The 27400-nt window shown below is 46.9% G+C and overlaps 1 protein-coding gene across 1 annotated transcript in view; it reads left to right on the forward strand.

Annotated features, from left to right (window-relative positions):
• Positions 1-1010: 1010 nt before the first annotated feature.
• Positions 1011-27400, forward strand: part of Rap1gap2 (RAP1 GTPase activating protein 2) — a 217190-nt gene continuing 190800 nt past the window's right edge. Inside the window, exons 1-2 of the mRNA XM_076871716.1 lie at positions 1011-1060; positions 12860-12976. Of these exons, the coding sequence (XP_076727831.1) occupies positions 1011-1060; positions 12860-12976 (167 nt within the window). The remainder of the gene's footprint in view (positions 1061-12859; positions 12977-27400) is intronic.

Below are 27400 nucleotides of genomic sequence, written 5' to 3' on the forward strand. Positions count from 1 at the left end.
GCTGCCTCTGCATCCAATTTTAATCTTGTTTTTATTGAACACTTGGGTGAGCACCTATAGATACAATGACAAAAGTCAGTAGCAGCTGGATTCCCCTGAAAATGTTAACAGGGTTCCAGAGCATGAGTCTACAGTTTGCAAGGAAGGTAAGTTCCCAGGATCTCACATTAAGAGCTAGAATTGTTCCTTTTTTGGAATTTTTTCTCCTGCAAACTATGTGGGTTGTCTTGATAGGAGAGGCAAGTGAATTGGGAGGGCACCTTGCAAAGTGCAGACAACCTCTGTATTTATAAACATTTCTGATTTATCTTCTTCATGCCAGGCTTGAGAAGCATGCCTCCGTGATATCGGTGGCCAGGCCGGTTTCTTTTCCCCTCCAGGAAAGAAGAGATTCTGAGGTGGATGGGAGGTTGACCGCCTGGGTGGAGTTCTAGGAAGACCTTTGGGCAGTGTGCTAGGCGAATGCTATATTCTTTTAATTACTGTCATTTTACAAATCTTTGTTTGTAGGTCACATCGGCTTGTTTTAGGCATTTAGTTTAATTTTTATGCATTATTTTCTGGATAGGTAATAACTGTTACAAGGGAAGGTGGCACAGAAGAATTGAATGAGCCGCTTCCTCACTCAGCAAAATTTCCTTAGTAGGGTTTAGAGAGTCTGACTCTTTGCCTAGTGCTCCAGAGAAACCTTGCTGTTCTGGACCAGCCCGGACCGGGAGAAGGATGCGAAGGGAACAGGCTCGGTCCCGCGCGCTGCTGCAGAGGAGTGCAGTGGCCCAGACCGGGTCCGCTCGGGGGGCGGGGCGGCCGCTGCCGCACAGGGATGAGAGCCGCACGCTCCGCACAGCCCGCGCTCCGGCCCCAGTAGCCTCCCGCCCGCCGCCCGCCCCGCCCGGCCCCGCGCCTCACCCAGCCTCAGCGAGCGCGCCCTCGGCACTGGCCCTGCGGCAGCCGGAGCCACCTCCGCCGTGAGGCCCACGGCGGGCAGGGAGCGGCCAGTTGGGCGAGGCATGGCGGGCCGCCGGGCTCCGGGGGAGAAGCGCTGGCAGCTGGTGCGCTGGTGAGTGGGCAGCGGGCGGCCGCGGGGCCTGGTGAGGACGCTAACTCGTGCGCCCTAAGCCCGAGCCCGGCCTGCCCGGGAAGGAGCCAAGGCGCTGGCCCAAAGTTTCTTCCCGAGTGAGAAGATGCCGGGCGGGGTTGACCGAGAGGGTTGGGCTACCTGATCAAACACCGGGGTCCCCACACCGGGTCTTTAAGGTTGTCCAGGTAAAATAAGCGCTGGGACCCAGGACCCTATTCATGACGTCAGGCTTCGGAGGACCTGGTTTCTTCTTCCACAGAGGGCGGGCTCCCTCCTCTCCTGTCACCCCACTTTAGCTTTTCCATTTGTGCAATGGAGGAGGGTCCCCGTCTATCTCCTTCTGCTACTCAGAGTAGGGTCATGAACCTGGGCCCCTAACAGGGCACAACCCTAGAGCCCCCACCCATTGTGCTCGAAGAGATACCCAGCTCACCTCCACAGGAACCTCTGGGGGTGCGCACTTTGAGGGTGTGGGCTTCAGAGAAGGGAACCTAGGAAGTAGGAGAAGGGGAAGGCATCCTTGAGTAGGTGGGTAGTTGCCCCTTCCCCCACCGCAGTCCTAATCAGAGCTTGTCGGTGTCAGGTTACGGGATTGCGGGCTTGAGAGGATTTTCAGATGCTTACAGCCAAGTCACCTGCGCTGGGTCCCTAGAACCTATGTCCTTCTTGTGTAAGTGTCCGAATATTCAGGGCTCCTAGAATGCAGGGCAGCATGCGGAGCCCACCGTGGCCCTGGGAAGACTCCAAGATCTAAAAGAGAATGTCTGTCTGGGACCCTACCCCATCCCAAATCATCCAGAGACAGGGGACCTCTTTGAAGTAGCATTTCTGAACACATTTTGCCTCTAGCTGAATTATAAATAACAATACTAATATCTTCAATAATAGCAACATGGGCTTCCTGAGAACCTCTGTGGCTCTGCAGTCATCAGGATTCAGAGTAATTCAGGATTACTCTTCACAGTAATACCCAGAGGAAAATATTGGCATCCCCCACTTTTCAGATGATGAAATTGAGAGTCAAAGAGGAAAAATGATTTGTCAAGGTCACACAGCAAACACTTTCACAGAATCAGGGTTTGAACCTGGGTATTGTTTCTGGAGCTTAACTCTTCCTATTTTGCTTCTTGTTTCCTGGATTGTCCCACAACCCCAGCCTGGCCACACTCTCAAGTTCACATGTCAGAGCAGGAGGGATAAATGTGTTCTCAAGTTTATTATTTATCAGCAGAATCAGTCTTCAAATGAAACTCCAGTATATAAATCATATAAAAGTAGAATTAATCTGTTTGAAGAATGGAGACCAAATAGTTACTTAGTGCTCCCTTCCTGAAAAGGAGGCACCACCCAGGATCCCAAGATTTTCCAGATCAGTTCTCTCACTTCACAGTTAAAGGGGTAGTGCAGGGTTACCTACTCTGACTCACCTCATCTCAGTCCTACCCCTTGCTTCTGACAGTCTGGTTGGGTGGGATCTTGGGTTGGAACTGAAGACCCAAGAATCTTTCTTAGGGCCCAAACTGGGTTTGTCATCCTGACACTCAGGTAAAAGCCCATCTTCTGAGAAGGTCCTGAGAATGTGATCTGAGCGCCTGGGAGGCTTGGCAGGGAATACTTTTGAGGGCAAAATACCCATATAAACCTATGCCAGGGTCCCTGGTTCCTGGACTTCACATGGAGTCAGTTTTCTTTCCCTTTAGATGAGTCAGGATTCTTTCACTTACAATTGTAGAAAATCAGCTCAAACCATTTTGAAAAAAAAAAAAAGGGAACTTATTGGCTCACAAAGGAAAATTCCAGGAATTTTTCGGGGACAACAGGATTCAGGTGCCCAAATAGTGCTCTGCTCTCTTTATCACTCTGCTTTCTCCTGTTCTCGTTTTATTTCTTGTGGAAACAGGGTGGCCGTCAGCAGCCACCTTCTAAAGAGAGCTTTCATTTCTCAAAGACTAACCACAGGATGGCATCTCATTGGACTGACCTGGGTCACATACTTTTTTTTTTTTTTAATTGGGGATTGAACCCAGGGGTATTCTATCATAGAGCTACTTGCCCAGCCCTTTATAAATTTTAAATATAATTTTTTTTAAATTTTTAAAATTTTGAGCTGGGTTCTTGCTCAGTTGCCCAGGATGTTCTCTAGCTTGTGATCCTCCTGCCTCAGACTCCCAAATAGCTGAGATTACAGGTGTTCACCTCTTTCCTGGACTTTTTTTTCTTTTTTTTTTTGGCACCAGGGATTAAACTCAGGGGTATTCAGCCACTGAGCCACATCCCCAGCCCTATTTTGTGTTTTATTTAGAGACAGGGCCTCACTGAGTTGCTTAGCACCTTGTAGTTGCTGAGGCTGGCTTTGAACTTGTGATTCTCCTGTCTCAGCCTCCCAAGCCACTGGAATTACTGGCGTGTGCCACCACACCTGGCACTTTCCAGGACTTTTAGAGTATTTCAAATATAGCCATGTGCTGCTTACTAACAGGGAAATACATGGTTAGATAATTTGTCATCATCTGCACCTTTTAGAGTATACTTACACAAATCCAGAGGCTATAGTCTACTACATACCTAGACTATATGGTATAATATGTATGTGTGTATGGTATAGCTTATTGCTCCTAAAGCCATGACGAAAAACAACAACAACAACACAAGATTAAATCAAGCATAAGAGACAAAGTATAACTCAATGCAGTGACATATGCCTATAATCCCAGCAACTCTGGAGGCTGAGGAAGGAGAATCACAAGTTTAAGGCCAGCCTCAGCGACTTAGTCCCTAAGTAACTTAGTGAGACCCTGTCTCCAGATAAAAAATACAAAGGGCTAGGGATGTGGCTCAGTGATTAAGCGACCCTGTGTTCAATGTAGCTGAGTGTGGTAGTACACACCTATAATCCTAGCATCTTGGGAGGCTAACGCAGGAGGATCCCAAGTTTGAGGCCATCCTGGGTAATTTAGCTAGGCCTTCCATGTATTTAAAAAAAAAAGAAAGACTGGGGACGTAGATCACTGGGAGAGCACTCCTGAGTTCAGTCCCCAGTAATGTACCCCCTGCCCCCAAAAAAGAAAGAGAGAGGAAAGGAGAGGTAAGGTAAACACTTGATGTATGAGGCTGCTGCTGCTAGCATTATACAGTAATATATATATATATATATATATATATATATATATATATATATATATACATATATATATATATTTAGAGAGAGAGAGAGAGAGAGAGAGAGAGAGAGAGAGTTTTTTTTTTTTTTCAGTACTGGAGATTAAACCCATGGCCTTGTGCATACTAGACAGGTGTCATGCACTCCATCACTGAGCTACATCCTAAACCCCATGTTTTGTTTTTTTAAAACTAGGGATGGAACCCAGGGTGCTTTACCACTGAACTCATTCCCAGTCCTTTTTATTTTTTATTTTGAGGCAGGGTCCCTCTAAGTTGCTCAGACTGGCCTCGAACTTGTGCCTCAGCCTCATGAGCTGTTGGCATTACAGATTATGTGCCACTGCCCCCATCTACCTCTTCTTTTGATGGCATCATATTCTCTTATGCTTGGTTTAATATTGTGTTGTTTTGTTCATCATGACCCTAGGAGCCACAGGCTGTACCACACACATGCATGTGTATGTATATATCCCGTAGCCTATGTAGGTAGTATGTAGTAGTCTCTACCCTCTGGGTTTGTGTAAGTACAGTGAACATTTTTAAAAATACATAATTTCCTTTTCTTTCTTTTTTATTTATATATTTATTTATTTTGAGATGGAGTCTTACTCTGTTGCCCATGTTGGCCTCAAACTCCTGGACTAAGTGATCCTCCTGCCTCATTCTTCTGAGTAGCTGGGACTACAGGTGTGTGTCCCACTCCAGGCTTCATCTTTTCTTGGTGGTTTCCTTGGAAGCACACAACTTTTAAATTTTGATGATGCCCGGTTAATTGATTTTTTTCTTTTGCTTTTGTATCACATCTAAAAAATTATTGCTGGGGCTGGGGATGTGGCTCAAGCCGTAGCGCGCCCGCCTGGCATGCGTGTGGCCCGGGTTCGATCCTCAGCACCACATACAAACAAAGATGTTGTGCCCACCGAAAACTAAAATAAATAAATAAAAATAAAAGAGACTACCCTTTCATTTAAAAAAAATATAAAATAAAAAATTATTGCCTAATCCAAGGTCATGAAGATTTACCGCTGTTTTCTTCTAAGAGTTTTATAGTATCAATTCTTACATTTAAGTCTTTGATCTGTTTAAATCAAATTTTGTGTAGGATGTGTGAGAGGGGCCCAAGTTCAGCTTTTGTATGTGGGTATCCCAATGGCCCAGAATCATTTATTGAAAAGTCTATTTTTTTTTCCCCTTCTGAATTATCTTGGTACCCTTGTTGGAAATCAATTGACTGTAAATGTTAGTTTATTTAAATACTCTCAAATTCAATTCCATTGATGTAGACATCTATCCTTACTCCTGTACTACATTTTATTGATTAAGGTATTCAAACTTGGGGCTGGGGTTGTGGCTCAGCGGTACAGCGCTCACCTGGAACGTGCAAGACCCTGGGTTTGATTCTCACCACCACATAAAAATAAATAAGTGAAATAAAGGTATTATGTCCAGCTACAACTAAAAAATAAATATTTTTTTGAAAAAGGTATACTGACTTGAAATTGGGATGGGTGAGTTCTCCAACTTTGTTCTCCTTGCTCATAGATATTTATCTTAAAGTTTGCATTATAATCCCAAAACACTTTGTTATGTTGTTCCAGCTTTACCTATTGGGAATACTTTCCATTGGTTACTGTTTCCTTTTAATATATGCCTATCATTCTTGTCTTTTTGTTTTGGGCATTTCCTTACTTTTTTTTTTTAATGATAAAAGAGTAGGATTTATTTAAATAAGAGAAAAAGAGAGCTCCTACAGGGCAAGAGGAGACTCGAAAGGCATTTCCTGACTTTTTGACACTATCATATGCTCAGGGCTCCTCTTGTGTATTTCCTGCCCCAATTCCAGAACCAACCATTTCTCCAAAGAGCCTTTTTACATTGGAGAATGATATGAGAAACTGATTTGAATGCTATTTATGATCAGTCCTTTGGGTTTTTTATATTTATTTTTTAGTTGTAGTTGGAACCAACACCTTTATTTCACTTGTTTATTTTATTTTTTTTATGTGGTGCTGAGGATAGAACCCAGGGTCTTGCACGTGCAAGGCGAGCACTCTACTGCTGAGCCACAACCCCAAGCCCCAGTCCTTTGGTTTTTATGTTGCAAGTATCTTCTCCAAATTTGTCAACACACACATGCATACACTGTGCACGGGTGTGTGTGTTATATATACTGTATTTAAAATCTGGAAAGATAATACTTCTGCAGAGATGGGGTGGAAGGGGACATTCCAAGGCAGAGAAGAAACATCCTTGCTGAACAGTGAAGGATGTGTTTGGAACAATGAGAGCTCATAGGATTGGATGGGAGATTTAGACCTATGGAAGAGATGGGTATGAAATAGAACTGGAGAGAGCAGAGTTAGGTGGCATAGGGCTTGAATACCAACCAAAGAGTTTAGATTTAATTTGAGCAATATGAGTCACTGAATGTTCTTTAGCATTGAATTTTTTTTTCCTTCGTGGTGCTGGGATTGAACCCAAGGCCTTGAACATGCTAGGCAAGTGCTCTACCACTCAACTGCTACCCTAACCATGAATGTTCTTGACAAACCCTCATCAAAGTGATTGTGGGTAACAAGGAGCTTTCTCACTTTTACTAGGAACTTGACTCTCCTATTTGATAGACTATTGACTTCAATCTGGGAGTGCTAGTGCCTGCAATCCTAGTGATTTGAGAGGTTGAGGTGGTAGGATTGCTAGTTTGAGAAATTTAGCTGTCTCAAAATAAAATTAAAAAGGGGCTGGAGATGTTGTTTAGTGGTAGAGCACCTGAGTTCAATCCCCAATCCCCAGTGCCAAAAGGAAAAAAAAAAAACAGGCAAGAAAAGTATTGACTTCAAGTTCGCTGTATAAATTTGAATTACTTTGTTTATAAGTGAAAGAAACATGCATTCAAACTGGCTAAAGCAACAAACAAACAAATCAAAACCCCAAACCAATACGTATTGGATCCGTTTACTGAACGGCCCTAAGAGTAATGATTTCAGGCATGGCCCAATCCAGAAACTGTCTTCCAGGCTCTACATCTTTTGGCTTGGCACCATCTCCTAAATAACTCCTTGAAAGAACATCAGGGAAGTTCTTCGGGACACTGTTTAGAATTTTCAAGGTATAGCTCAGTGGGACTGTGGGAACCTTGGCTATCTGCTGCTTTTATTGTGTACCTTTTGGATAAATCTTTTTTGGTGTTTGGAAATTGCACTCTGAAAAGAGCACTAACCTAAGAGTAAAATCCTGACTCTGTCACTTAAGGGTTTGCAATCTGGGTCAAATTACTTCCCCACTTGGGGAAGTCTCAGTTTCCTCATCTGTTGAAGGGAGCATTATGTCTTTCTGACTTCCCACAGTGTTCACCCAAATAAACAGGTATGGCCTGTAAAGTGCCCGACCCTGTTCTCTTTTGGTGAAGGGTTGCATTCTCCAGGAGGTGCCACCTCACCCTACAATCTGGGGCCTGTGTATTTGAGCAGCTCCTACCCTTCTCTTTCCCTTCTCATTCCTGTCAGATCTCTCTGACTATGCCAGGTACGTCTTTTCAGGCTGCTCGAACAAAATACCATAGACTGGGTGGCTTATAAAGAATAGATATGGGGCTGAGATTGTGGCTCAGAGGTAGAGTGCTCGCCTAGCATGCGTGAGGCACTGGGTTCGATCCTCAGCACCACGTAAATATAAAATAAAGACATTGTGTCCACCTATAAATAAAAAAAATATTAAAAAAGAATAGAGGGCTGGGGATGTGGCTCAAGCGGCAGCGCGCTCGCCTGGCATGCGTGCGGCCCGGGTTCGATCCTCAGCACCACATACAAACAAAGATGTTGTGTCCGCCGAAAACTAAAAAATAAATATTTAAAAAAAAAAAAAAAGAATAGATATGTATTTCTTACAGTTTGAGAGGCTGGGAAGTCCAAGATCAAGATGGCTGCAGATTCATTGTCTTGTAGAGGTCCATGTCCTGGTTCATAAATATTGCCTTCTTGCTGGGTCCTTCTTTGGTGGAAGGTGCTAGCTAACCCTCTATGATCCCATTCCCTGTGATTTCCACCTCCCATAAGGTTCACCTCCTAATACCATCTTGGGGTTAGTATTTCAAGATATGAAGGGGAGGTGGAGGGACGCACAAATATTGAGACTATATCCCTGGTTCTCTTGATTTTCATTCTTTTGGGGGATAATCTGAGAAACTAGTTCTTGCTAAAGTTTTAATGCTGAAAAAGCTTAAAAGTTTGGCCCTATACATTATTTAATTTCCCTCAGTGTACTGTAGAGTAGAATTTCAGATACCCAGCAGCTTAATAGGAAAGATATTTGGGGGTGAGTGGTCTGTTTTCCCTTATATTCAGTGCATTCCAATTCAACAAGCACATTTACTAAGTTAGTAAGTTGGATTCATGAATGGAGATCATCTGTGTGGCAGAGCATTCCCAAGGATGTAATGAGTTGATCTCTGTTGCTGTTGTGATTTTTACAGCAGGCTGGCTCGAAGGGGCTGTGTGAGGACGTTGCAGGGATTTCAGAGCTGGATCAGACCTGGTTTTTGCACTCTAGCGAGGAGACAGACGAGCACATAAATAACTCATGAACAGCCAGCAGAGGGATTGCAATGCTGTGATCAAGGCTGAGCAAAGCATCCCAGGAACCTTAGCGCTGACTTAGATTCTGGCTGGGAGACAGGACAGATTTTGAGACAGTGTGGTTTGGAAAAGTGGAGCAGGATGGGCAGATCTGGGTTCAGCAGGGTGGGTTCATCTGGGGACACAGCCTGAGCCAAAGTTCTGAGGTAAGAGAAGCCAGGGTATGTTTGAGAGAGATAAACGGAGCAGGAATGCAGGGGTCTGTGTGTGAATGAGGAGGAGGCAGCATGTAGTGGAGAGAAAGGCTGGAATGGAACCAAGAGAGAAAGAACTGGCCATCTAAGGTGAGCAGCATGATGCCATTTTGTATAAATTGGGAAACCACTGAACTTTTGGGTCAGGGGAGGAGCTGATAAGATTTGTGTTGGAAAGTGGAGGCTGGCACAGAGGAGGGAGAGGATGGTAGAGCTGGAGGGATTGATTAGAAGGAAACTGGATGCCATAGGAGTTCAAGGTGCAAGGAAGGCCTGGTCTCTGCTGTTTCCTCAAGTGCGACTTCGGACAAATGCACTTCTTCCCCTGAGCCTTTCCTTCCTCATCTCTAAAACGGGGTTGGTCAGTTCCACAGGGTTTGATGTGAGGCTTACAGGAGATAGTGTAGGGGATGGCTTTGTCATGAGTGAAGCATGGAAGGCATATGCCTGGAAGAGACCAAGGATGATAGGAAGGGAAGATGACAACAATGAACATGTGGCAAGGGATTCCTATGCATTATCTCGATTATTCCTATGCATTATTCGATCCTGGTGACAACCCTTCAAGTGTTATTATTACTCTTACAGATGGGGAAAAGCTCTCACTCACAGCTGGAATCCAGGTTGGGGTATCTGCAAAACCAGGTAGCCACTTTGTTAAATGAGGACAGTCTCTTCCACCAACATCTGAAAGATGGGGTGCAGGGAGAAGGGAAGGAAAGGTAGCTGAGTTTGGGGTGGAGCAAGGAGGTAGATGGGGGTGGCACTGTGGCTGAGGTTGTGTTCTGGGGCAGGACTGAGTGTTGGGTGAGGAGAAGGTTGGAGTAGGGACCCCCGTTCCTTCAGCCTGGGGGACTATGTATGCCTGGTTGGGTCCAGCGCAGCCTTGTACATGGTCTGTCTGCCCAGAAGTGGCTCTTTGCCCACTCTGGGACTCCCATCCTCGTCTATAAAATAAAGTTGTTGGGGGGCTGGGGATGTGGCTCAAGTGGTAGCGTGCTCACCTGGCATGCATGGGGCTCTGGGTTCAATCCTCAGCACCACATAAAAATAAAATAAAGATTTGTGTCCACCGAAAACTAAAAAATAAATATTAAAAATTCTCTCTCTCTCTCTTTAAAAAAAAAATAAAGTTGTTGGATCAGATGGATGACCTCCTGGCATTTTTCTGCTCTAACAATATGATTTTGTGATCAGTAGAGGTCTTAATTTTTTTCCCACGTTTTTACAAAAAGCATACTATAATCACCTGGTTCATATTCAAAAGGGACCAAATCAGTTACAGTGATCCCCAGCCACTCACTCCCCTCCACGGATTCAACCTAGAACACCAGTTGGTTAGCACAATTTATTTCCCCACAGAAATGGCAAGAGCATGTCACTCAGGGCTGAATCTGCAGAGGCCAAGGTCGGGGAAGGTAGGGAAACATTATGGGGGACAGAATGGGATTGATCAGAGTAGGCTTCCTGGAGGAAGGAAGTCTTCAAACAAGGTTTTACAGGCGGACAGCTGTCTTAGGGGTGAGAGCAAGTCATAGAGAAAGGTCATGTACCAAACAGAGGTCACAAGCTTCCTTCCCAAAGCTGTCACTGTCTGGCATGAATGGCATTGCATCCAGCCATCTGCACCAACTAGGACCTGAAGAACAACCTTACTGCCTTATCTTCCCCCCATTCATATCCACCCTAGTACCAGGTCCTGCCATGTTTCCTCCTTAGCTCACTCACAAATCCTCCCATTTCTCTCCATCTCCAGCATTGTCTTTCTGAGCCATTCCACATGGACTCTGTTGAGAACATCTAACTGGCTGCTTGCCATTCCCATCAAGGCTGGATGACCTTCCTGAAATGCCCATCAGATGATATGGAGAACAGTGAAAAGAGACAGGCTGGGGCCAGGCACTCTGGTCTGGGAGAACACTGGGGCAACTGAACCCCTGCTCTCCAATACCCCTGCCTTTTTTCAGATCCTCCAAGGCACCTGCTGCCTCCTGACTCTGGGGCTTTGCTGAGGTGTGCTCCTCTGCTGGAGCATTCTCCCCTGACTCTTTCTCCTAGGAAATCCTTGTGAACGACTGACTCTGTGCCCCCCCACCCAAATTCATCGGTTGAGATCCCAACCCTCAACGTGATGGTGTTGGGAGGCGGGGCCTTTAGGAAGTGATTAGATCCTGAGAGTGGTCTCTGGTGAATGGGATTTGTGCCTTTATAAGAAGTGACAAGAGAGACAGGAGTTCTCTCTGCCATGAGGATACAATGAGAAACTGGCCTTCTGCAAACTAGGAAGAGGGCTCTCTCCAGACACTGACACCTTGATCTTGCACTTCTAACCTCCAGAACTTTGAGAAATAAATTTCTGTTATTTAGGCTACCCAGTCCACAGTATTCTGTTTTAGCAGGCTGAACTGACCAAGACAGGCCTTTTCCTTTAGAACTCAATTCTGCCTGATTCCCCCGCAAGGACTGCTGGGAAATTCCCTCCCTCAGCAGACAGTCTGTGGCCCACTGGGCAATACAGCAGCTGCACCATTTTTTTTTTTCTTCATAGCACTTTACCCAGTTTGTAATTATACACACACACCTCTTTTGGGATAGGTAATAGCTCTCCTGCATGAGAAATTACATTGTTAAAAGATCACTTTCCCATGCCTGCAACTACCCTGTTTTCTCTTCCTCCCTACCCAGGAAATGACTTTTATTACCTTTTATGTCTCCAGAGTTTATATATGTAAAGATAAGCAAGTATGATTTCTTACTTTATTCCCTCCCCTCTTCCTTTTAACATCAGTTATACATACTGCTCTGCCCTTGATTTTTTTTCTCCTAATGATGTAGTTTGGAGGTCCTGGTATGATAGTGCACAGGAACACCCTCATTTAAAACATTTCTTATAGCTGCACATAGTTTTACTGCATAGTTAACCATGATTTATTTAACCAGTCCCCAACTGATGGGTGCTTGGGTCACCCCCCAGTCTTTTTCTGTTACAAACAATCCCACAGAAAACCTGGTAAACACATGTCAGAATCGGAAGATGGATTCTCCAAAGGGAGCTTCACTGGATTAAAAGGGAAATAGTGCATTGGTAATTCAGACAGATGTTGGGTCCTCCAGAGGGATTGTGCGAATTGACACTCCTGCTGGGAATGTAGGAGAGTGCCTGTCATAATGATGTATCCATTTCTGTGATTATTGGATGGTTTCTCTGCACAGAGGACTATAAGCCCCAGGAGGGCAAGGTCTGGGTCTGTTTTGCTTATCAGTGTGGGCACTCACTAAATGCTAAATGAATGAATGGATTCATGATTCTATCAGAGGGGTTGGCCAGGGGTCAGGGAATAAAGGAAAAGAGAGGCCACCTTCCCTTTGTATTTACTTTGCCCAGTCCAGCTTCCCTGATCCTTCTGGAGAGCAGCTGGAATCTTGTGAGAGAATCTTGAGATCTGGAAGACCTGACCATTGCTGATTCCTGACCCCACTACAAGGCTACCCTTCTCCCTTTGTGGGATGAAGTCTAGGGTCTTGGTCTTGGAATCTGAACCCTCGTCTGATGCTGGAATCCCCTGCCTGCTCTCTTGTTTACATACCTCAAGTGACAAGGAACTTATCCCTCTAAGTGACTCAACTTCAGACAACAGCTTTTGGATAGCTTTTCAGATCAGCAGTGGGGAGGAGTATTTGGAGACAGGTACCCGTTGGCTTTCCTTCTCCAGCAAGTAGGGCTGACTCCCCAAAGGAACTCTGCAGAATCCTGCCCACCTCCTCACTCTTTTGTGTCTTGTTTACAGGTACGTGCAGGAAGGGCGGTTTCGAATTGAGGAAAGGACACTGACAGCCTTCCAGTGGCTCTACAGCCCACAGCAGCACCGCATCCTCAGCCGTGCCGACCTTGAGTCTCCCTCCAGGTAAAGGAACTTCTGCCTTTCTCTTCATTCAGTGGCCTAGGTCTAGCCCCCGTTCTACCCCAGCTGGTGTTTACACAGCCAGCTAACACTGGTCCTTAAATCTACAGTGGTAAACTTTGCCCTTAGTGATGGAAAGCCTTCCAAAGGTCCAGGGTGCTGGTCTAACCACTAAGTGATTAGAGGCAACTTACTGCCTCTGATTTCTATTCTGTAAAGTGGGAGATCATGAGTCTCCAGTGAATGGTGCCTCCAAAGATTTCTCATGCCTGTGGATCAGCTGGACCTATTTTTTTTTTTTTTTTTTTTTTTTGGTAGGGGGTATCAGGGATTGAACTCAGGAGCACTTGACCACTGAACCACATTTCCAGCCTTTTTTTTTTTTTTTTTTTTTAATTTAGAGACATAGTCTCACTGAGTTGCTTTTGCCTTGCTTTTGCTGAGGCTGGCTTTGAACTTGTGATCCTCCTGCCTCAGCTTCCCAAGCCACTGGGATTACAGGCATGCACTATCGCACCCGGCTAGACCCTCTTTAAGAGAAAGGGTAGGTGACAAATTTGCTGGGTAGCCCTCAATTTGACCTTGGTAAATCCAGTCCTGCTTTTCTTGCGTGCCTTCTCCTTTATGCCAGAGAGTCCAGCTGGGATCTTGAGTCTGGGTGGAGGGCTGGGAGGTGAGGGCCTTTCCCTACTCAGATTCTAGCTTCCAGGCCCCCCCACCCTCAGCTCACTTTTCTTCTACCACTGTGGACAGGTGTGACCAGTGTTAGCAGTCTTGACAGAAGCTTCTCTTCCAGGAATGGTTGAACAAAAAACGAAAGGAAGGGATGTGACTTAGAGGCCACATGCTCTTACAGAAACTTCCCAAACTGAACCCAGGAATAAGGTTTAGCAGTGGTGAGAGATGTCATCTCTCCTACCATCTGTCAGGAGTCTTTTATAACAAAGCACAGTGCATCTACTCTCTCTTGTCTCATTGACAGTTTCAGAAGATTCTGGAAGCAGTAAGGTAGGTGGCCACCCTGCACCTGGTTCTGACCAGTGAGGAAGAATTAGTCAAATGAAGACGCAGAAGTTACAGGAACCCTGGAAGAGGTGACTCAGGCCACCTCAGAATTTTTTGTTATTTATAGAAGTCCCCTGGACTCCAGAGAGCAGATTTCAAATACCGTAAAGACAGAAAAAACCCAAAAGCTTGAGGCAAGAGTATTGGGAAGTATACAAAAATAAAATTCCAAGTGTATAGTTGTGACTGCTTGCAGGGAAGGAGAAAGAGGCTTGTAGCTGCCTGGGAGCACTCTGGAAAGATGTGGACATGATTGGTGTGCAATTTGATTTAGTTTCAGGCAACCTGCAAAGCCTTTCTGCATGCTGATTGCCATCTGACTTGAGGCATGCCGATTGCCATCTGACTTCCCTTCAAAGCTCTAGTGACTGTGCAACTATCTTATTTGTCCATTTATTCATTGTCTGTGTCCCCCGCTGGATTGTAAGCTCTCTGGGGCAGGGACTTTTCTCTTGTTCTTCCCTGTGCTCTAGCACAGTGTGTGGCCCAAGGAAGGAGCTCATTAAGTAGTTACTGAATGAACTACACACAGACAGAATGTTGGCTTTGAACTTGAAGGAAGGCTGGTAGGGGGTAAGGTGGGCTCTTTAAAACTGCCCAAGGTGATAGTAAGGGACAAGGAGGAGGGTGGGATTGGCTGCCCATGAAGGCAGTCTGAGGCTAACTGAGCTGCTGTGTTTTATGAGCCAGAGAACAGTCAGAAAACAGGCTGGAATCATTTGAAATAATTTCAAATTGCATTCTTGGGAAGGCTGCATCCCTGGGGACAGGATGAGGTGTCCGCTCAGTGACAGTACTTATTTTTTGATAAAATTTTGTGATTTTTTAAAATGCTTATTATGTGTCATGTTGTAAATTCTTTGCAGGAATAAGTTGGTTTAATCTTTATAGCAACACTACCATCTGGGTACTATTGTTCTCCTTATTTTTCTGATGATAAAAGTGAGAAACAGGTTAAGTGACAGCTAGTAAGTGGCAGTGCTTGCAACCCCTACACATGCTGGCTTGGAGCATAAACTGTGTTCCTGAAGGTGGGAGATGGAGAAGATAATTTCTGTCTCCACAAAGGAGAAGGTGCCATCCAAAAACCATGAATAAGAGGGCTGAGTATCATTTCTGATCAAGTTTCAGAGCCTATTATTAAGAGATGGTTTGAGCCAGGCACAGTTGTGCACACCAGTAATCCTAGTGGTTCAGGAGGCTGAGGCAGGAGGGTCACCAGTTCAAAGCCAGCCTCAGTAACTTAGTGAGGCCTTAAGCAACTTAGTGAGATCCTGTCTCAAAATAAAATATAAGAAAGGTCTGGGGATGTGACCCAGTGGTTAAGTGTCCCTGGGTTCAACCCCTGGTACCAAAACATAAAATAAAATAAAGAGATGGTTTGGAATACTTAGGGAAGAGGTTGATGATCATTAGCATCATGTGAATTCCCTGAGAATCTGCCCTGCTGGGGAAGCTTATGTGCTTTTCTGATTAATTTTCTAGACTTGAAATTGGATTGGGTGTGGTGCAGCAGGAGATAGTGGTTATGAGTTTCTGCAAAAAAATTTGTTCTTTTACTCCTGTCAAAGCACTGCAGGTGACACAGAGGAATGTGGGCTGGGGGATGGCACGGCTGAGGAGGTTGATGAGTGGGCAGCTAAATCCTGCTCAGTGTGTTTATCAGTACTTGAGGAAGACTGTGTACGGCCTGCTAGTGATATTGTTGATGGCTGGAAACTGAGCAGCATACCAAGGCAAGATGGCAGGATTGGGACCCCAGATACTCTAGAAGCTAGATTTGGGGTTCAAGTCAAGTACTGTAGGTTCCCCTTATCTGTGGTGTCACTTTCCACGGTTTTAGTTACTCACAGCTAAACAGTCTGAAAATATTAAATGGAAAATTCCAGAAGCAATCAATTCATAAATTTTAAATTGTGTGCTATTCTGAGTAGCCTGATGAATTGTCACCTCATTCCACTCTGCCCCACTTGGGATGTGAATCATCTCTTGTCTAGTGTATCCACAATGTATACGCTACCTGCCTATTTGTAACTATTTTGGTTATCTGATCAACTGTCTCACTATTTCAGTGCTTGTGTTTAGGTAATCCTTATTTTACTTAATAATAGCTTGAAAGTGCCAAAGTAGTGATGTTGGCAATTTGGATATGACAAAGTGAAGTCTTAATGTGCTTCCTTTAAGTGAAAAGATAAAAGTTACCAATGTCAGTGTTGTTATGTATATACAGATGCTCCTCAACCCATGATGGGGTTAATCCGAATAAACTCATCATTAGTTGAAAATGCATTTAATGCACCTAACCTACTAAATATCATAGCTTGCTTATCTCAAAATACTTATATCTGCTGGGGTTGGTGGCACACACCTGTAATCCCAGTGACTCTGGAGGCTGAGGCAGGAGGATCCCAAGTTTGAGGCCAGCTTCAGCAATGCAGCAGGGCCCAAAGCAACTGAGTGAGTCACTGTCTCAAAAAAAAGAAAGGGCTGGGGATGAGGCTCAGTAGTAAAGTGCCTCTTAGTTCAATCTCTAGTAACAAAACAAAACAAAACAACTTATATTTTCCTACAGTTGGACAAAGTCCTCTGATACAAAGCCTATAAAGTGTTGACTCTCTTATGTAATTTATGAATGCCTATATTAAAAACTGCTAGCAGGAATTGGGTTGTGGTTCAGTGGTAGAGAGCTTGCCTAGCATGTGTGAGGCACTGAGTTTGATTCTCAGCACCCCATACAAATAAAAAAAAAAATGTCTATTGACACCTAAAATATATTTAAAAATTCTAGCAACCCTGTACACTGTATGTATCACTTGTTTATCCTTGTGATTGTGTAGCCCACTGGGAGTTAGGTTTCACTGCTGCTGTCCAGAATCTCAAGAGTGTATCTTATGGAATATTGCCAATTTGGGGAAAAAATCAAAATTCGGAAATCAGTTTAGTGTCTACTGAATGTTTTTCATTTTCATGCTCTCCTAACCTAATATTGACAACTTGTAAGTGGATCCATCATTAATTCAGGTACTGTCTTTACAGGACAAACCATAGCATCTATAGGGTTTGCTAACATACCTGGTTTTAGGAATCCACTGGGCGTGGGGGCCTTGAAACATACCACCAAGGATAAAGGGGACTACTGTAGATACACCTTAACAGAGATAAAAAGAAATCAAAGTTGGCCTAATAATCCAGTCTGCATCTAGGCAGAAGTGCTAGAGAATCAGAGTTGTCTGAGGAGTTCTGATTGAGCAGAAGCTTGGGTATGGCCCTATGTTTTAGGGGCTTACCAAAGAAAACACTGGAATCTTGGGGTTGAAGTGCTCAGGGCAGAGACCAGAGTGAGGAAGGAAAGGTCCTGCTCTTCTGAGGCTCAGAAGACTAAGAACTCCTTATCCCTATTTTATTATTATTATTATTTTTGGTGAGCAGTGATTGAGCACCTTTCCTCTGCTAGACCCAGTGCCTGGAGCTTAGAATGGCTGGGCACTTTGCATTTCAAGAACAGTTGCTGAAAGAACTCAGCTTGTGGGCTGACCATTCCTCCCTCCCTCCTTTCTTTCCCGCCCCCACCCCACATTCTTCTCTGCCTGGCTTCCTTCTGCAACTGTCCATTGTAATCCTGATCTGGGTCGGGCCTTGAGGTTATATGATCCTCAAAACAGACAAGGGTACTGCCTGTATGGGACATATTCCAGTGGGAGACAGATCCTACCAACACGTAAACATGAAAGCAAAAGAGATGACCAGATTCTCATCATTCCCAAGAGGATCAGATTGCTCAAAAAAACTAAAACAGAGCATCAAGATAAGGAGTGACCAGTGGGTGTGTGGGGACTTTGGAAGAGGAGGAAAGTGACATGTGAGCTGAGTCCTGGAGGGCACAAGCGGGCAGCCATATGGAGAAGGTGCTGGTGAGGAGGGCTGAATAGGACTGGAGAAGCACAGGATGTGGGGTGGAAAGGTATCCCATCAGTGGGGATAGCAAGCACAAGACCTTAGGTATATTCTAGAGGCAGAAAGTCACTGTGGTCAGCATAAAGTGAGGTCATGACCAGCAGACTGAAGTAAGGAAGATTTCCCTTCAATCAAAGGAAGGGCTTTCCAATGTTTACGGCTGCATAAGGACCGTGTGCTGTCTGTCCCCTGAGGGAGTGAGGTGCTCAATCACTAGAGGTGTGCAAGTCAGGGAGGATGCCCACTGAGGGGAGTTACTGTGGAAGAGACCTAAGCATCCCAAAGGTTGGCTAGAGGACCCTTCGTCTCTTCAACCCCTTCAAGTTCAGGAGCATCTTTGGTTTGGCAGAAGCTGGGCAGGTATCTGTGGAGTGAATGAATGAGAGCTTCAGTCTGCCAGGTCCACAGCAGGAGTAAACTTCAGGGGTTCTGGCAGTTCTTGAGCCCCCCTTCCCCACTTCCAAGTTCCTATAGCTCTATATCCCCAGGAGGGGTTCCCAGGAGAGCCCCAGAGTGTCTTCCTCAATAGACCAGGAACTCCGCACCTCTGAGTCCCACCGTCCAGCGCCCCATCCTCCAGCAAGCTCTGTGGGCAGGTGGGCTTTTTTTTCCTTCTCTTCCCTAGGCCCCCTGGGCGCGCCTGCCCCGCCCCACGCCTTTGTTCCTGAGGAGCAGTCTCGGGTAGTTCCCTGGTGGCGGAGACAGCAGCGTCCCCATGGCGCGCGCGGGGCTCAGGACCCACTGCACCCCGACCCTATGCCCTCGCCGCCTCCGGCGCCCGCCTCCCTGCCCCTCTCTGGTAGCAGTCCGGCAGCCACGCTGGGAAAGCCGGAGTGGGCACCACCCGGACCAGGGCGCGGATCCGGGAGGTGTTGCCTCGAGGACCCGGAGCACGAAATAGGCACGGGCAGCGACGGTAGCGGGAGGACCCTGGGGTCTCACCAGAGCAGACAGTGGATGCGAGTGCGCGACTCCGGAAGCCGGGGACGCGCCCGCCAGGTGTGCGAGTGGCTGCAGGCGGGAGGAGGGCGCAGCTTTGTGCGTTCCCAGCAGCCGGCCGGGTGTGCGCGTGTGCGCGCCGCGGTGACGGTGCACGCGACTGGGCGGGCTGCGAGGGAACCCCGGCGCCGAGAAGGAGGGGGCTTGGGTCCGGATGGAGAGGGCTAGACGCGCCGTTCTCTGCGCGCTGGCTGGGTGAGCAGCCAGGACTGACTGTTGACATTCCGTCCACGTCGGGGAGAGAGGTCAGTGGCTTCCGGGCTGGGTTGTAATTCCATAGTCAGCCTGGATCTGGACGAGAGTCCTGGGTGTGATCAAGCGTGGAATAGGAGTGTACGCTGTGAGTGTGGATGCGTGTATTGCAAAGCAATATCCAGCACGTATGGCCGGTGTGAGCTCTGTGTTGTGATCCCAAAGAGCAATTCAGTGTACGGGGTTATGTTTGGGAGGTGGGGTGACTGTCCTCAGAAATCCCTGCCGGGTGGGGCACCCCACATACATCAATGCAGAGGGGTGTGTGTGCGTGAGTGAGATGTTGGTTAGCCCGCGTCAGAGTCTGGCTAGAGAAGCTGACCGAGATGGAGGTCAGACGTGGGTGTTTACAGGTGGCGGTAGAAGGAAAAAAGCCAGGAACCCCAGGAGGACTGGAGAGGGTACCAGCCACAGCCCATCTTCACTCCAACCTGTGCCTGTTGCAGGGAAGGGAACCAGGATGGGGGTTGCTGGCTGAGAGGCCTTCATGGACCTTTGGGGCAAGGCCAGTCTCCAGCCTGATGCTCATATTCAGAGGCCTTGAATAGGTGGGTGTGGTGGGTGCCATCCTGGGTGGGGGTCCAGGGCAGGTGTTTAGGGGACTTTGGGAGTCTGTGTAGACTCCACTTTGGCTTTACCACACCACTAGATGCTGTGTGTCTGGATCTGGGAGCTGATTGAGGCGTACCCTTCTTTCCTTTATAACTCCCCCTTCACCCTTCTTAACAAACCTGAAGGGCATTTACATGCAAGTGGGATTTGGGCTCTGAATTCGGGGATCTGCTTTTGATATGAGCCCCACTGGAGCAGCCTCCATGGGGATTAAGAGGGTTGTCCTGGGTCAAGCATCAGAGCTCTTGGTTCCTTTTCATGCCTTGTAACCCTGAGGCTGTTCCTTGAACCCCACAGGCCTCAGTTTCCCACGGAGAGACAGGAGGCTCTGTCCTCTCACCCTCCTGTTCTTTCTGCTGTGCATGAGGGGGGAGCGCGGGGTGGGGCGGGAGGGGTGGGGGCGGGCAGGAAAGGAGTAAACAGAAAGCTCACACAGCTGTCTGGGGCTGGGAGACAGGGAGTGACTCAGGGCCTGTGAGGTCCTGGGCTGTGATTTTCCTCAGGAAAGTCCTAGCACATCTTTGTGACTTGGACAGGAGTTGAGAAAGGCTCTGCCCTCGCCTCCTAGCAAGGGTGCTAGGTTTCCTCAGTCCATGGGTGGCAAAGGGTATCTGCTAAATCTGGCTGCATGGGCTTTGGGAAACTGCGGGAGGTCCCTTCTTTGCCAGATGTTGAGAACTGGGGGACGGTTGGGCCTTGAAGGGCCTGATTGGGGGCGATGGGGGACTGGAGCTGAAGACCTTCTGTGGTTGTTGCTTCTGGGTGGAGGCAGATGCTAAGATTGGGTAGGGCCAGGGCATGTCCAAGGGGACTCCTGCTCAGCCCAGGATATTGAGATAATTTGGCAGGACTGGGCTTCAATTCCAGAGAAGAGGATCCTCTTGAGGGAGGCACACTCACAGTCTTTTTCCCCTTTTCCCCGTGACCCACTCTGATCAGTGTGGCAAAGCCACAGTGGCCCAGAATGATTTAAACCCTGAGGGAAAGGAGCCCTGACATGGATGGTGATGGTGGCAGCATGGCACGATGGTAAGCATGAAGGCTTAACCACTCTCCTGGTGACAGTGTGTTGTCACTCAGACCTGGGTTTGAATCCCAGCTGCACTACTTCCTCACTGTGTCCACTTGCATTCTCTTGGAGAAAGGCTTGTGTGCGTTTATTTGAGAAGTCATCTTAGGAAGCAAGGGGCAGGGGCAAGGAGAGAAAGAAGAGTAAAACAAGGAGGTACAATTTTAATTATCACCACACTTGATCCTGGTGGGCTCCTGAGGAGCTCTGTCAGGGAGAGAAGCAGGGAGGCATTTATCTGTTAATAGTGTTCCCTGCTGGACAGAAGTGGTTCCATGGATGTGAACTCTCATGTGCTTCCAGATTGCACAGGTGGGTGACTGAAGTGGCTTTCTGTGCAATCTGCAAACTTCAAAGAAGGCCTGGTTCAGGATACATGAAGCTATGTTGTATTTTACTTGTAAGATGCCATTCAGAGCCTGTGGGGGACTGGTCATTGCAGAAGTAGCTGGAGGGACTGAGAAGCTTGGAAGTGGCACACTGAAGTGTCCAATATACTGTGTAACCTTGGGCAAGTTACCTAACTTCTCCTGATCCTCTGTTTCCTTATGTGGGTGTTGTGTGAACTAAGACTTTTTGAACATGGTGGTAATGGGTGGGTGTTTAGTGAAGGGCTCCCTAATGAAGCATTTCTGTGTAGCTGGGAAGATGACAGGTTCTAGTGGAGCAGATATTCATTCACTCAAGTGGAGGAGAATATAGGATAAGATAACCTCTAAAGACCCCTCCTGTTTGTAGAATCGGGAGCTCAAGGACTAGACTCATAACCTGGAGGACACAGGAGCCCAGCAGTTGGCAGAGGAGGATGAAGGGAGAAGGCAGCTCAGAAGCAGGTGCTTGAAGGAGGAGCAGAGGGAGGGTGGATGCTGGCGTTTGGAGCTGGCAGATGGTCGTGGGCACTGGTCTGGGCTACAGTCAGTGGGAAGGACAGGGCAGGGAGGTGGGGGAGGGCTGGAGAAAATACCGAGCAGGAAGGGAGAGGAGAGCCGGTCGGCAGAAGATGCTCAAGAATGATGGAGGAAGCGGGGCTCAGGGGTGAGGTGGCCACCTTGGTGCCTGGGATTAGAGGTGTCTGGGTCTGAGGGAGAGTGACGGGGTGCAGGAGGGAAGGGAAGGGAAGGGAAGCAGTGGTTGAGGGTTAGTTGAGGGGTCCTGGGATATAAGCCAGAGCAGACTTCATATTCAAGATCCAACACCTACAAGCTTCCTCATTTGTTTTTCCAGTGTGTTCACCTGCTCCTCCTAGGCTACCACCTTCTTTGACAGGGGAGATGAAATCTGTCTGCAAACATTTAGGTCCTGTTATGAGCAGCGACGGGAGAAGTCGCTTCAGTCAAGGCCTGTTGCCATGGTACCAGGTGGCCCTTGTCTCCCTACCCTCTCCTATCTCTGAGCAACATGCCACCCCCTCAGGAGAGATCACACAGTAGGGAAGGTATCCAGCTTCTTTTTGCTCATGCACAGGTGGTTCAAGCTGGCAATACAAAGGTCACTGTATCCATCCCTCTGCCTGTAGACAAGGTCATATCCCACTGAGGCTGGGGAGGTGTGGTCTTCATTTATTGTCATTTAAAGAGTATTCTGGCCTCTGCAACTTGGGGTGCTTTTTGTTCTTAGTAAGTTTAGTGCCGGGCATGGTGGCTCATGCCTGCAATCCCAGTGGCAGGTTACTTTCACAAGGCCACAAAGCTAATAAGTGATAGAGCCAGAAAATTAACCCAGATCTGTTTCTGATACTTGCTGTTATTCCCTTCCCCCTTCCCAGAGGCTGAGGCAGGAGGATTGTGAGTCCAGAGTCAGCCTCAGCAACTTAGTGAGGCTCTAAGCAACTTAGTGAGATCTTGTTTCTAAATAAAATATAAAAAGGGCTGGGGATGTGGCTCAGTGGTTGAGTGCCCCTAGGTTCAATCTCCAGTTCCAAATAACAACAACAACAACAACAAAAAGTTTAGTTAAAAAAGTAATAATACCACCCTTTTAGTCTACTCCCCTTTTAAAGAAGCATCTAGTAGATGACATGCTCTTCTTTCCCACACCCTCTTTCAGAGCTTTGGTGTGTCTCCAGTGGGAAATCCTACCTCATACCTGATCTCATCCTGCCATCTGCACTTTGTGTGCATGTGTGTGTATATGTGTGTATGTGTTTTGAGTTTTTGTCTTTCTCTGTTTGCTACCACTCTTCAGGGCTTCCAGATGGGGATAAAAAGATTTCTGCCCATCTGTTCACCATGCAAAGCAGCCATAGCATCCTCCCAAGACAGGTGGGATTCCAAGGCAAGGATTGTGCTTTGAGAGACCCAGCCTGAAATGGAGGCTGTCAAGAGCCCCCAGTCCTGCCTAGGCTTGGGTTCTGCCTTGGATGTTGCTCTTCAGGCCAGGTTGCATCTCATCTCCTTCCTTAATTCAGATCAGGATTGCCAATCTCCTTCCTGGATCATGCTGGCTGGCTAGCTGGGCCCTGCTTGGTCTGGGTCAGCAGATGACAGCAGGTGCAGCACCTGGAAGACCTTGGTACTGCCAGGGCCCTGATGTTCAGGTAACCCAGAGTAAGAGCAGGAGGGGAGTGGCAGCAAGTCAGGCTGACCAAGATGTGCCTGTGGGTGTGAGCACATCTGTGCTTGACACACATGTGTGTTCCTGGAGGTCATGCTGCTCGATTGCTCTCTGTTCATTTCTATGTGGTTCCACGGAACACGTTTCTGTTTGTGCACTGTTGTGCTCTCTGGCATGTTCATAGGTACCTTTCTTCTGGATGCAAGTGTTTATCACCAGCTTGGTGCTCTCCAGGGTCCTGGAGGGTGTGCCTGTGTGTGTGGCAGGTGCTACTTTATCCTAGCAGGGTTCCTGGCTCCCTGAGGCTCTCTAAGTCTTCTGCCCTGCCCAGTTCTGCTCTCTCTCCAAGCTTTTTAACCCTGTCCCTTCCTCTGCCTGAAGGAATCCACTTCTCTCCCTTGAATGTGTGGGTGTCCATTGCTTTTGGGGTGGGGACTGAGGAGGGACTACCCATCCAACCTTCAGCCCCATGCTCCTGACCTTTGAGGGGGATGGATGTGAGTCCCGTGTTAAGGGGATAAGTCAGGGGTGACTACAGGGGCTGGGCAGAAACATGCTTCAGAGAACTGTTGCTCCTGCCACCCATACACTTGACCTACCCTTAGTGGCCTGGGCACCAATGCTGCTGGAGGAAGACTCCCTGAACTCTGCTATGCATATCATTGATATTTATGCAGCAATCCCCATGCCAGGCTCTGGACCACATACTATACATGTATTAGCTCACTTAGTCTGCCGAACACCCCTCGCTTATGAGAATAACAATGCTCTGAGGTGGGTTCTAAAACCATCCCTATTTTTACCAGGTGTGGTGATGCATGTGTGGAATTCCAGTGATTCAGGGGTGCTGGGGCAGGATGATTGCAAGTTCGAGGCCAGCTTCAGCAACTTAGCTAGACCTTGTCATGAAAATGGCTGGGATGGTAGAGTGCCCCTGGGTTTAATCCCCACTAAACATATATATATATATATGTAAAAGTGTCCACAGCTGGGTGTAGTGGTACATGCCTGTAATCCCAGAAGCTTTGGAGGCTGAGGCAGGAGGATTTCAAGTTCAAGGCCAGCCTCAGCAATCAGAGAGGTCCTAAGCAACTTAGAGATGTCCTGTCTCAAAATAAAAAAAAAGGGTGGGATGTGGCTCAGTAGTTGAGCATCCCTGGATTAAATCCCCAGTAAAAAAAAAGGGGAGGGAAATCCCTATATTATGAGTGAGTGGAGGTTACTTCCACAAGGCCACAAAGCTAGTAAGTGATAGAGCAAGAAAATTAACCCAGATCTGTTTCTGATACTTGCTGTTATTCCCTCCCCTCTTCCCTATTTGCATCCATCTTGTCCTTGCCATCTCCTCCTCAGACAGACTGTCCCCTCTAAACAGGGCTTCTCAATCTGGTCCCCTTTGGGTCATATCTCCTTATTGTGAATATATGCCTAATGTTATCCCTCTTTTATCTCTTGCCTCCTCATCCCCCAGCCAGAGTCTGCCTGTCTGTTCATTTAAATATCCTCAGAATGGACAGGGAGCCTAGAACATAGTAGAGATGTAATAAAGATTTGATGAATTAAGAGATGAAGATAGATTGGACTCCAGGCCCAAGCTCTAGACCCTTCTTCTGTACTGTCTCTCATAGCAGGAATCACTGCAGAATGGCCAGAGGCACAGGTTCTGAAGATGTCTTGCTTGGTTCAAGTCCTGGCTCTGTCACTGTTCCAGGTAGCTAATGCTGCATAATAAACCACCCAGAAACTTATGGCTTATAACTATAGGAACCTTTATTTTGCCCATGAATTTGCAGTCTGAACGGCTTAGTGGGTATAACTAATATTTTCTCCATTCAGTGTTACCCTCGGTTGTTCAGGTAGAATCAGCCAAGGGCTGTTATTCAGGTCTGGCATTTGAAGCTGGCTCCTGGCTTAGGGTCTTGGTTCCTCTCCATGTGGGCCCCTTTATGTGTTCCACTTGTATGTTAGTGTGGGCTTCCTCTCATCATGGTGACTCAGAAGAGGGGCAAGTATTCACACAGAGAGAGAGAGGGGGGGGCAGAAACTATTTCATGCTTTCTTTTCTTCTTTCTTTCTTTCTTTTTTCTTTCTTTTTTCTTTTTTTTTGCAATACTGAAGATTGAACCCAGGGCTGCTTTACCACTGAGCTGTTAAATCCCAGACCCTTTGAGACAGGATCTCACTAAGTTGCATAGGGCTTCACTAAGTGGCCGAGGCTGGCCTTGAACTTGTGATCCTCCCGCCTCAACCTCCTGAGTTGTTGGGATTACAGGTGTGCCTGGTTATTTTATGTTCTTACTTAGCCTTGGAAATGGTGCAGCCTCACTTCTGTTATACTCACAGACCCTCATAGATCCAAGGGGAACAAACAGACTCCATCTCTCAATGGAGGGGTGTCAACATCACATGATAAGAAGAGCACATGGGATGAGAGATACAATCTTCGGAAAATACAGTTTAAGTCATTTACTTGGATTGTGATCTTTAGGATATTACTAAGTCACCTGTGAAATGGAGACACTATCAGTATGTGATTTTTACCCCATAAAGTTCTTCCTTTATCAGTAGTACTTTTTATCCACAGATACCCCTGGCCATGGGGGAGCCTTTGGCCAGGTTGTCTTTTCTTCTGTTTTTTTTTTTTTTCTTTCACACATTTCAAGTTTAGTTTTTGCATTTGAATAATGGGAAATGAAACTTTTTCCTTAGTCTAGGTTTTCATCAAACTATAAGGTCTGCCCCAATTCCTCTCTTATTGTTGTATAACATGGGAGGCACTTTACTGTACAGAACCCTCCCAAGTGTGATACCTGTAATGGGGAGGGAAGGGAGAGCCTGAATGGAAAAGGCCTTTTCTGTCTCAATTTATTGTCTCATTCCAAGTTAGCCCTGCTCGATTCCGATGGACAAGGGTCAGGTGTTGATATAGATGTCTCGAGGCTGGGGCTCTAGAAGAACTATTCTGGTCTGGGGCTGGGGTAAGCCCTACTAGCTCCCTCATCTTTATCCAGGGAAATCAGATCAGATGAATGAATCATGAACATTCTGTTTTTGAGTTGCGAGCCTTTTTTTTTCCCCCCAAATGTCTGGGGAGCTCCTTGCCTCTCCTTCTGTTCCCACTGCCTGCCTCCACCTGAGTCCCTTTCATCTGTCAGATGCATGAGCCCTCAGCCAGTTTGCCAGACTTTGGAGAGGAATCTCAGGGTTTGCTTATCCTAGCCCAGATTGGGGCCTCTCTTCAGCTGGGCATTGATGGGGCCCCATGGAGAATCTTGGGGTATGATGGAGTCCAGCCTATTAGTGTTTCACCTCCAATCCCTTCTCTGCTAGGAGTCTTCCCTATAAGAATGGCAAAAGGGTTCAAAGAAGGTGCTTAGGTTTGAATTCTGCTACTGACACCCACAAGTCCTGTGACCTCTGAAGCTCCAGTTCCTCACCAGGAAAGTGAATATGGTTGTGGGAAGGGTCAAATGAAATAGAAAGTATGGCCTCTCTGATTCATGGGAGGCTCTCCAAAAATTAAGTTATTCTGCACAGATGAAAAATTGGAGGTTGAGAGAGTTTCAGTGGTTTCCTCACAGTGACATTTAGTGTCAGAACTAAGGCTGGTTCCAACACCAGGTGGTTGTTGCTTATTTTTTGCAACAGGGAGAATTTCTTTCATATCTCAATTCCTTTTTCCAGAGGGCAATATGGCTGCCATCCTAGAAATAGAAATGGAAAAATTTTCTTCTTGCACTACCTAAACTTGCCTGTAGCGGGAGCTAATGCCCACCTTCTGTCCCATCCTATGAGGGAAGTACCTGGATGCTCTGCTAGGGTAGAGGAAGGTTGGGAGTGACCTAGCTGGATGGGGTGGGCAAATAGAGGGAGGGCAAAGAGCTAGCTCTGTGACCCCCTTTAGTGAGAATCCTTTCAAGCAG

This window comes from Callospermophilus lateralis, chromosome 11 (assembly GCF_048772815.1).
Source record: "Callospermophilus lateralis isolate mCalLat2 chromosome 11, mCalLat2.hap1, whole genome shotgun sequence".
Lineage (NCBI taxonomy): Eukaryota > Metazoa > Chordata > Mammalia > Rodentia > Sciuridae > Callospermophilus > Callospermophilus lateralis.